This window comes from Dermacentor silvarum, chromosome 8 (assembly GCF_013339745.2).
Source record: "Dermacentor silvarum isolate Dsil-2018 chromosome 8, BIME_Dsil_1.4, whole genome shotgun sequence".
Taxonomy (NCBI): domain Eukaryota; kingdom Metazoa; phylum Arthropoda; class Arachnida; order Ixodida; family Ixodidae; genus Dermacentor; species Dermacentor silvarum.
This window is the reverse complement of record NC_051161.1, coordinates 140,503,086-140,513,948: the sequence shown is the minus strand read 5'-3', so window position 1 is coordinate 140,513,948 and position 10,863 is coordinate 140,503,086. Positions and strand designations below refer to the sequence as shown.

General features: G+C 46.4%; 1 protein-coding gene across 1 annotated transcript in view; it reads right to left on the bottom strand.

Moving 5' to 3' along the window:
* Positions 1 to 5,673: 5,673 nt before the first annotated feature.
* The window catches only part of LOC119462454 (uncharacterized), a 38,194-nt gene continuing 33,004 nt past the window's right edge, over positions 5,674 to 10,863 (bottom strand). The window contains exons 6-8 of the mRNA XM_037723801.1: positions 6,575 to 6,646; positions 6,391 to 6,521; positions 5,674 to 5,734 (exon numbers count right to left, since the gene is read on the bottom strand). Of these exons, the coding sequence (XP_037579729.1) occupies positions 5,674 to 5,734; positions 6,391 to 6,521; positions 6,575 to 6,646 (264 nt within the window). The remainder of the gene's footprint in view (positions 5,735 to 6,390; positions 6,522 to 6,574; positions 6,647 to 10,863) is intronic.

Here is a 10,863-nt window from a genome sequence, read left to right as displayed (position 1 = left end):
GCTTAAACCTTCAGACATGACGATGAAGAAATAGATGAGTTTTACGGTGATGTTGAATCTGCAATGAGAAAGGTGCAAACTCCGTATACTGTAGTCATGGGCGACTTCAATGCAAAAGTGGGGGAAAAGCAGCCTGCGGAACCAACTATTAGCAACTATGGCACCGATTCTAGGAACACAAGAGGATAAATGTTGATACAATGCGCGGAAAGGAATAGGCTACGAATAATGAATGCCTTCTTCAGGAAGCGCAGTAAGAGAAAGTGGACCTGGAAGCGAATCACAAGAGAAACAACAAACGAAAACAAAAATTCATACTGTCTACCGATCCCAGCATAGTGCAGAATGCAGAAGTATTAGGTAGGGTAAAGTGCAGTAACCATAAGTTAGTGAGGTTTAGGATTTCTCTCAATTTGAAGAAAGAAAGAATAAAATTAGTCGAGAAGAAACAGGCCAACCTAGACGCAGTAAGGGTAAAAGCAGACCAATGAAGGCTGGTTCTCGCAAACAAATATGCAGCTTTAGTACAGGAAGATGAAGACAACATAGAGGTAATGAATGAGACGGCAACTAGGCTGATCTCAGAAGCAGTAATTGAAGTGGGACGTAAGGCACGAAGGCAATCAGTAGGTAAGCTCTCCCAAGTAAGAAAGTACTTGTACTTGTACAAAGTAATGGCAAAACATGGAAGTGTCAAACTCCTTGAACTGTCGAAACTGATCAACAAGAGGAAAACAAGGGGTATCCGAAATTATAACGTGGAAAAAATTCAGGAAGCAGTAAAATATGAACGCAGCATGAAATCAGTGAGAAGAAAACTTGGCATAGGACAAGGCAAAATGTATGCACTGAAAGATAAGATGGGTAATGCCATCCGAATTTCGATTATATCGTAAAAGCAGAAGAATTTCCTAATCACCTGTGTAGTATTTTATTAAAAGGTTATTTGATCAATCGAATAACAGTCGACTTAATCAGAGAAGGGGAAGATATGATGCTTGAAAAGCTTGTGGCCCTTTATGCGCAATGCCTCACGACCTCAAATGTACGAGAGAACTGCAACAATTCCCACTTTATAGTAATCCATAAGAAGGGACGCACTGAACCATTGAACAATTATGCGTCCATTAGCTTGCTTTCGGTACTGGCCGCGGCGGCCGCATTTCGATGAAGGCGAAATGCAAAAACGCCCGCGTGCTTGCGTTTTAGTGCACGTTAAAGAACCCCAGGTGGTCAAAATTAATCCGGAGCCCTCCACTACGGCGCGACTCATAATCAGAACTGGTTTTGGCACGTAAAAACCCCAGAAAGAAGAAAAAAAGTTGCTTTCAATATTGCGTAAAATATTTCGCAAGAATGCTTCATATAGAACCTCAGTCAGTGAACTTCTGTCAGTAAACAGAACAGGCTAGCTGTAGGAAGGAATATTGTACAACGGATCACATGCATGTCCTCAATCAGGTAATTGAGAAATCCGCGGAGTACCATCAACCTCTCTATATGGCTTCCATAGATAATGAAAAAAGCAGTGGATTCACCAAAGATTGCAGTAGTCATAGAGGCATTGCGTAATCAAGGAGTATCGGAGGCATACGTGAATATCCTTCGAAAGGTCTACCACGATTCCACCGCTACCTTGGTTCTCCACAAGAAAAGTATAAAGTTACCTATCAAGAAAGGGGTCAGGCAAGGAGACACAATCTCTCCAATGCTGTTCTCTGCATGCTTAGAAGTATTCTAGCTATTAGATTGAGAAGCCTTAGGAGTGAGGATCAACGGCGAATATATCAGCAACCTTTAATTAGCAGCTGACATTGTCTTGTTCAGAAACACTGTGGATGAATAGCAACAAGTGAGTGATGACGTTAACCAAAGAAGTATAAAAGTGGGGTTGAATATTATTATGCAGTCGTAAAAGGTAATGTTCAATAGCCTGGGAAGAGAACAAGGTTTCAGGATCACCGGTCAGCCTCTATAGAGTCTCTACAGAAGTAGGTTTTTTAGGTCAATTACTCACCGCTTACCCTTATCGTGAGAAGAAAATTTACAGAAAAATGAAAATGGGTTGTAATGCATACGGAAGACATTACCAAATCCTGACTGGGAGCTTATCCCTGTCGCCGAAATAAAAAGTGTACAATCATTGCATTCTACTTGTGCTAAGATAGGGCAGAAACTTGGAGGTTAACAAAGAAACTCAAGAACCGCGCAAAGAGCGATGGAACGAAAAATCTTAGGCGTAACGCTAAGGGACAGGAAGAGAGTGGTGTGGATCACAGAACAAATGCCGATAGCCGATATCCCAGTTGACATTAAGCGAAAAAAATTAGTCTCCAAACCACGCTCTGAAGGTGGTCGGACAGCGAAGATGTAAACGACAACAACCCATAGCGACGTAGCTCTAAATTATTCAGATGGCGACGTTCACGTGCACATTAATTATTAGCCTAAGGCATTTCAGCGGCCTGCTGCTGGGCTTGCGCCGCTACTTCGAGGTCCTACAAAGAGTGGCCGAGAGAGAAGAGAAATGCACTTAACCCCATTTTCGCCGCACCCCGTATATACGCTGCTCTCCAGGAGTCCTCACTTTACGTGACCTTCCCATAGCACTGTCACGACACGAATAAATTGCTAGGCGGGTTTATCTTTTACATACGAAAGTTTAGTGGCGTCACTCCTGTCTTCCTATGCTACAGTTGACGCTTCCCGACAACTGTAGCTTATGCAACCGTAATATTTACCGGGAAGCGCTTGCGGCGAACGCTATGCGCGAAGGCGAGCTTCCTGGTTCTTCTAAGTGCGAAGCAGTTTAGGGGCCCGGGCTGTCGGCGTGTAATGTGATCACATGTCGTCGTGGTCACGCTCAAAAATTGAGTGAAAATGTGCAGAATTGACCAAAACCGGTTCAGAATAAACTAACATGATTCAGAATAATGTAAAAGACAAGAATAATCAAGCATAAAGCGCATTAATTAGCAGAAACACGTGAAAATTGTGAAAATCATGCAATGTGATCTCATGTCGTGGTCAGGCGCAATAACAAGTTCTCAATACAGGGTCCAAACAAGTGCAAAATTGATCAAAACAGGTTCAAATTAAATTAAAATGATTCAGAATAGTGTAAAAGATAGGAGTACTCATGAATTAGTGTAACTATAAACAGAAATTTGTTAAAATCGCTTCTGACTGTCATCAGCGAAAGCTTTGGCTCCATGTATGTGTTAGTTTGGCTCCATGTGCGCGGTGGTTGCGCACCAGTTGTGCTGTAGCACAGGTGTCGAAACAGATGATGGATTGGTAAATACAATATAAACACAAGATAAATCAAGATAAACACAAGGAAAACACAAGGGAAACACCGGCGAGTCACTGCTTCGCACTTCCCCAGCTTTCATGTTGAGTGGAACTGCATTACCGCCGCGTTTACTAAGGCCGCTGTCCCGGACCGGTACCCATTTTTTTTTCTTTTCCCACGCACGGCGGGTGCCACCACTGCCGCGGATGATGATGATGATGATGATGTTGATGATGATGATGACGATGACGATATATTGGCATCCGTTTTAAAACGGGGTGGGGGCAAATCGTCACCTACCCTGCTTGAGTCACTCAAGTGTGCTAACAATGCTTTTCTCTCTAGCATTCTCGTGTAGTTCTCTTTAATCTTTTCTATCTACCTTGTACCGCTGCCTATGCCTGTCACAGGTCCGGTCGCATCAGTGTCTTCCCTGATTTTTTTCCACCAATACTCTAAACGTCTCCTGCTTATCTCGACTGCTGACGGGTTGATCCTTCCGTGTACTTTAAATCCAAGTGCTTCTGGAAGCTGTACGTTATGCTTTGATCTCGCTGGGTGAATCCTTTTGGATGTTATTAGGATGTGCTGAGTGGTCACTGAATATTGGCTGCAGCACACACATGCCTCACCTAGTTCCTAATAGTTGCTACGGTATGTTTTTCTACTCATTGAGGAATCAAGAGCCTCAAATAGCAAGGCACTTCCATTTGTGTTACCGTACAAGTTTTCTCTTCTAATTTCTTCTTTTTCATTCTAGTAAATCTCCATGGTTTTTCTCGTTTCCATTCTTTGTATTCAATTCGCTGTCTCTGTCTCTCCAACTTTCTGATTACGCCTTGTCTATCTATACTTTCAATTACACTGTACTTGGTTGCCGACTTTCTTGACCTGTGCCTCCATTCTTTGTCCAGGCTTTTTAGGTGCAGATACTTGTGCACTGTAGCCGCCCATTAATTTTGATCTATGTTCCTGAGTTTTTCTTGGAAACTACTTTTGCTCTGGGCTTGGTTGGCTTCGAACAAGGCCCAACCCATGTCTCCTTGCATTGCCTCATTTGTTGTTTCGTCGTGGGCTCCGAAAGCCGACCGGCCAACCAATCTTCGGTTAACTTGCAACCCCGATAATATTTCCGATTTTAGGGACAGAATTGCAGTTCCACGTGGATGCTCTGGGGCGAGCGCCACATGGTGGTGCGGCGAGGAACCCAGCGGTGCACTCAGCACAATCCTCCCTCTGATTGGTTGAGTTTTTGCCCACGGACACAATAGACCCATTGGGAAGTAGAGCTATTGACCCTTTTCGCAGCGATTCATGTTTGATCACGTAGTGACGCGTCCATTGCTTGCCACCGCTGCCTCCGTTGCCTCAATGTTTACAACGAATGTACAAGACCCCCGCTGCGGCTGAAGAAACGTTTGCTTCGGGTGATATCGTAGACGCTCACTGGGTGGACGACACGAAGGTTTGGCCACAGCTTCAGAGGACATGTAAGCACTTTCAGTGCTCATTAAGCTTTGCACAAACGGCGCGAGCAGCGTATATTGAGCTTGTTGTAAAAGCAAGGCTAAAAATGTATTCCAAGTTATCCACATGTTCTGCTTATAAACTGAATCAGGATCAGTGTGTCTTGCTCTTCGTTCTTTATTTGGACAATATTTTGAAGCAGCGGCTTGTCACGCGTCTGACTCGGTGAAGTTCGTCGGTGCGGTCACTATCTCATTACTTTCTGCCTAATCGCTCGCGCTTGTGCTCAGTTGTAATACATTTGTTCTTGTTGCACAGAAGGCTTGGAAAGTAGCGGTTCTGTGCTTTGTAATAGCTTGTAGCAAATATATATTATCGCTAGTAAGCCGCTCACTTCTGTGAACCATCGCGAAACATTAAGCTTCGAAGCCTTCTACCATTCGTGTGCTGTCGGTGTAATCGCTGTCACCCATGCTTTGGCGCATTGATTCAAGTGTGCGCCTATTCACATATTCTTAATACGTTGGCGATAGAGTGGACTTAAGATTGCGTGTGAGTTGGGGTAGATGTGTGTAGATAACGCGCGCGAAACTTACTATGCCAAGGAGCGCCGCTACTCCCTTTGTCATTGTTTAACGAGCGGTACTCAGTCTCGCCGACCTTTGGGGACTGAAGTCTTTCTTTGGAGGTTAGCGATACAACGCTGGCGGATGAGTGAAATTTTTAATCCACGAGAAAAGTCTTGCATCGAGAAGGGCCGTCAAACCAGGTTGTCGGTATGTAGCAAAGGTCCGTGAACTTGTTCACACATATTCATTTCATTCCTTAATATTCCAGTCAATGGTGTTATGGTGCATTCAGACTGCACCGTGCGCGCAAGAGAGATACGAAGAAGTGGTAGACTTTCTACTTTAGCTGGAATAATCCATCCATTTCTTGGCCAATCCCCCATCGTAGGTAGGAGCCACAGGCCTGATAGGCCACAAAAACAACAACAACATTTGTACCAGCCTGCGCGTTTCCCTATAACGTTTCCCCATGTAAATAGTTGTATATACTATTTGTGCATCGGGCTTCCTCTTCGTTGCATTTGGTGAAGTTGCGCGGTAACGACTCATAACGGAGCTTCGCAGTGGTCGCCGCTTCGGTTCTTCCCCGATGTTACAGGAGGCGGTGCCTGGTTCGGCAACGCCTACGTCGACCGTGTTGACTGTCATACTCACGCATCCGCGTGATCCAGGAACCTACCGAGACACCGATGGCCCGGCGACGATGACTGGCTGGAGATGTATGAGCGGGTGAGCAGCCATAACAAATGAGATCCCACAGTAGGAATCAGCTAGCGCAAGACAGGGGTAATTGGAGATCGCAGGGAGAGGCCGTCGCCCTGCAGTGGACATAAAAATAGGCTGACGATGATGATGATGCAGCGTCACTTTTAGGAGAATACAGTTTACGAAATCCTACAACATATCCTGGATGAGGAATGCTAGCTTGAGTTCTGACACAAGAAGATATCTTACAATATTCCGTTTCGCAGCGTTTCTCAGCGTTTCGAGGGCGCGCTGCGAAGTTTCGACTGAAACTTCTGCAGTTATTTTTTTATGTACAGGAATGGAAGGACTTACCCTGTGATTAAAATGACCAAGTCAGATTTCCGAGTGGAATCACCTTTTGGTGCGTACTGCCTTAGTTTTGTCACAGTGTCGTCCGCGTCCAGAACTCCGCTTTGCAGCAGGCTGACATATTCGGCATGTGTCTGCGAATTTTTATATTTTATGTTACTCAACTGGTACATGGCGCTGTACATACCTTACTTGTGGTCTGGTATCCTACTACGGCAATCCGGAGAGGTGGCTCTAACTGCTGCAGCTCCAGGCTGACCTAGAATCGCAAAAATCAAAACGAGCTTCCCTGAAACGAGAACTTCTTATTGTGTATTTAAAAGCATTAGCTGCGATGCTTATAGCGACAAGCTAGCAAAATAATTGCATGTGTGACACCGACCCGTCGGTGTAAACGTGTCTGTGGTTCTCATTCGTTGCTCCCAAATTTTGCAGCACCAATGAATAAGCCACTTAATGAGGCAGGAATTGTTTAGAAATTAAGCTTCTATGTTCCGCCACAAGATTTGAGAGAAGACTGCAAAGGCTTTAGGCCTATCACCGCACTCGTCAGTTGCGGTCGAAGCAGTGCAGTCGTGTCCACCGCAAACCTGTTTTCCGTAGTGAAAAATAAAAAAAAATAATTAAAATTTTGCCGGCCCTTCCACTCTGTGACGATTGATGATAAGCGAAGCTTGTCCCTTTGTAGACCTAACCCTCACGTTTGCCATCAACTTTACGTTTACTGGAAGGTGCACTTCTTCATCCTGCCTTATAATATCTTCATTCTTTCATACTTGTGTCGATGTTCGTCGGAGCGGATCACACTGGTGAGGGACACGCTGTTGTCGAACTACAAATGATTGCATTCGATGTGTCGAGTTTGCTCGGCGGCGTGCTTAGGAGCATGCGCCCGCCATGGCCGCTTACGGTTCTTAAAAATTAAATTGCTTCGAAATTCAATCTGTCCGTCACGGTACGACAATAAATGACTCATACCCCCTTAAGCACTGGCTCATACTCCCGTAAACGCGGCCTCCTCATTACGATGACAGAATAGCAGTGAAACTCTACGCTGGAATGGTGAGCGGCAATGGAGTCACCTGTGGAAGAAGACGACGACCCATTGCTAATGATGAGAGTTTATACGTACACGGACGACACCGAAATATATACTTTATAACAAGCTTCGTTTGAAAAACTTGTGTCGTGCATATTTCTTGATTCTTTGAGTGGCTGCGCTATTTTCTTTGAATATGGAATACCAAATTGTGTTATTTTAAGCTGATGTCTGTTTCGCCAGGCATCACAAGCGAGAGCACCTTTCACTCCCGTTGCTTGACATGGTTCGGTCGTCGCGACAATTGGCGTATGAACGATAATCATTCAATTTGTTTTACGTGCGACTGCTGTCGTTTCGTGCAAACGTACCTCGACGTTCGCCGCCGAACTACCGTCTCGTGAGTGCATTAGTGTGACGTCAACATGGACCAGCCGGATTTCTGTCTAGATTTTTAGATCTGCCTTGAAGCATGTTCTCAAGTAACCACGTTGCCCGTTGCTCCACTTCGCGGGGTCGCCGCTATTTCTTTCCTGTGCGTCGTCGTTCTGCGCTTAGAGAAGGGAGAAATCACCGCTGCAGTTCTGGAGGTAAGTACGACGCTTGTGTCGGATCCCACAAAACCTCAACCTTTTCCGTCAACTGTTGTCCATGTTTTCCCAGGAGGTGTTCGTAACATTTTTTGTCGGTGTAGGAGGTGCTGCTTCTTTAATTTGCGCAACCAATTGCCATTCGTTACGAAAAGCGATCTGCCTCTTCGTACGGCGAACGGAAATCGGCCAAGCTTGTAGCCTCCTTTAAATGTCCGTATTCTAATGTAGAAAAAGAAGAGTTCGCGTGCACAGGCTAGTCGAAGAAGTTGACAATGGAAGTGACCTTAAAGTGGATGACGTAGTTCTCGTCGAAGAGCCCAGCGTTTCAAGGTGTATTTGACCCCTTGGACGGGTAGTAGAAGTTTGTCCTGGTCAAGACAGTGTAGTACGTGCCTGATGAGTCAAGACACAACAGAGCAAGTTCGTGCGGAGACCTGCGCACAAACTGTACAGTTACGCCGAGAAATCTTTACACCCTTGAGTTCTGCATCTTATATCCTGCTGCCATGGCGTCATAGTTGGAAGGAATTTCTTATCCTGGAGGTGCATGCGCAGGTGGTAAAGTGAAAGATTTTTTTCGTCGTGTGACAAGCCCTACAATGCCAGTATACACACTCTAAGCAAATACATCGTCGAGGCAGACGTATGCATCCCTACAGCTGCCTTGATTTTTCTATCGATAATCTGCAATGTTCCTTTCGAGGAAGTCATATTATTGGAGACTGCCAAAGTTTCCTTACTCGGATAGCTCTAGTAACTTGTGCGTTCCTCTCCGTCAACTTGCTTTGACGTTTTGAACTCTTTCCACTTAGTCGTATTCTGTGCTTTTTGATTGCTTTATTAGTCGCATATTTAGGCATTCTCCCGTCGACCTCAGTGCGCTGAGTGTATTTGACTCCTTTGACGTTTTTCCCAATCTGCACAGTTCCTCTATTGCCGACGGACTGCGCCATATTATTCGCTGCGAGATTACCCATCTACTGTGCCATTTCCGCGCTTCTTCCGATGTTGCTTCGTTACTAAACCTTGGCATGGGCTGAGCTCAACTGTCCTCCACTACATCGCTATACTAATTGCCGCTCTCCAATGCGGCAAATACTATACCGTGTTATCGCTGCAGAAGATTGTGTTAATACAAAGAAGGTGTGCGACCTGCTTAATCAAGACGTCATTATTGTCACGTAGTAGTGACGCTGAAGAAAACAGTCGTAAAACTGTGTACGACGAAACTGGTTGTTTATTGGGCGAACCTGTGCCCACAAAAGCAAGGTACACTCAAAGCACAACGATAGCGGCGAACACAGTCGGCGATCGTCGAAAATCTCATCAGCGGCGAGACGCGTCGGCTTTTATACCTGAGTCATCGAAGGTTCCAGATTAATCCCTGATGCCCGCGTGTCTTCCAGAAAGTTCTAGACAATTCGCGTCGGTCACACAATCAGATAACATAAGCGTCGGTGAAAACAGGCAACGGAAAGAAGCATCGATAACGTTCTAGAAACTTCCGATACAGGCGCGTCCTGCGCCGAGCGATAACGTTTAACATTTGTTAGCCGGTGGAAAGCGGCCACCGGTGAAAGATAAACATGTATACGTGTCAATACCCTCCCCTTAAAAAGCATCGTCCCGATGCTACAAACACGAAAGCGAAAACAAAACCATGCGTAATAAACAACAAACAAACAAACAAAAACAATAACAAAGTAACGAAGTACCTAAGGTCGTCAGCGGGCGTAGAAAGGTTTAAGACGCACCACATGGATGACTTCAGGTCGTGCCCGGCGCCGCTGTGATTGCGAAATGCCGTCTGGCACGACCTCATAGTCCAGTGCGCCAATACGTCGGATTATCTTATATGGTCCGAAATAGCGACGCAACAGTTTCTCGCTAAGTCCTCGTCGGCGAATCGGAGTCCAGACCCAAACACGGTCGCCGGGCTGGTACTCGACGTAGCGTCGTCGAAGATTGTAGTGTCGGCTGTCGGTCCTCTGCTGGTTCTTGATGCGCAGGCGGGCGAGCTGTCGACCTTCTTCGGCACGCTGCAAATAAGTGGCAACGTCGACATTTTCTTCGTCAGCGACGTCTGGTAGCATGGCGTCAAGCGTCGTTGCCGCGTTCCTTCCGTAGACCAGCTTGAACGGCGCCATGTGCGTCGTTTCTTGCACGGCCGTGTTGTATGCGAAGGTCACATACGGAAGGATGGCATCCCACGTCTTGTGTTCGACGTCGACGTACATTGCCAGCATGTCGGCGATGGTCTTATTTAGGCGCTCGGTGAGGCCATTCGTCTGCGGGTGGTAGGCGGTGGTGCGGCGATGGCTTGTCTGGCTGTACCGCAGGATGGCTTGAGTTAGTTCTGCCGTAAAGGCCGTGCCTCTGTCGGTGATGAGGACTTCTGGGGCACCGTGACGCAGGAGGATGTTCTCAACGAAGAATCGGGCTACCTCGGCGGCACTGCCTTTGGGCAAGGCTTTTGTTTCGGCGTAGCTGGTGAGGTAGTCCGTAGCGACGACGATCCATTTATTCCCGGACGTCGACGTCGGAAAAGGCCCCAGTAAGTCCATCCCGATCTGCTGGAACGGTCGGCGAGGTGGCTCGATTGGCTGTAGAAGTCCGGCTGGTCCTTGTCGGCGGTGTTTTGCGTCGCTGACAGTCTCGGCATGTCCTTACGTAATGGGCGACGTCGGCAGAGAGGCGAGGCCAGTAGTATTTTTCTTGTATCCTCGCGAGAGTGCGTGAAAAACCGAGATGTCCAGCCGTTGGGTCGTCATGGAGAGCTTGCAGAACCTCTGGACGCAATGCTGAGGGTACCGCGAGGAGGTAGTTGGCTCGGAGAGGCGAGAA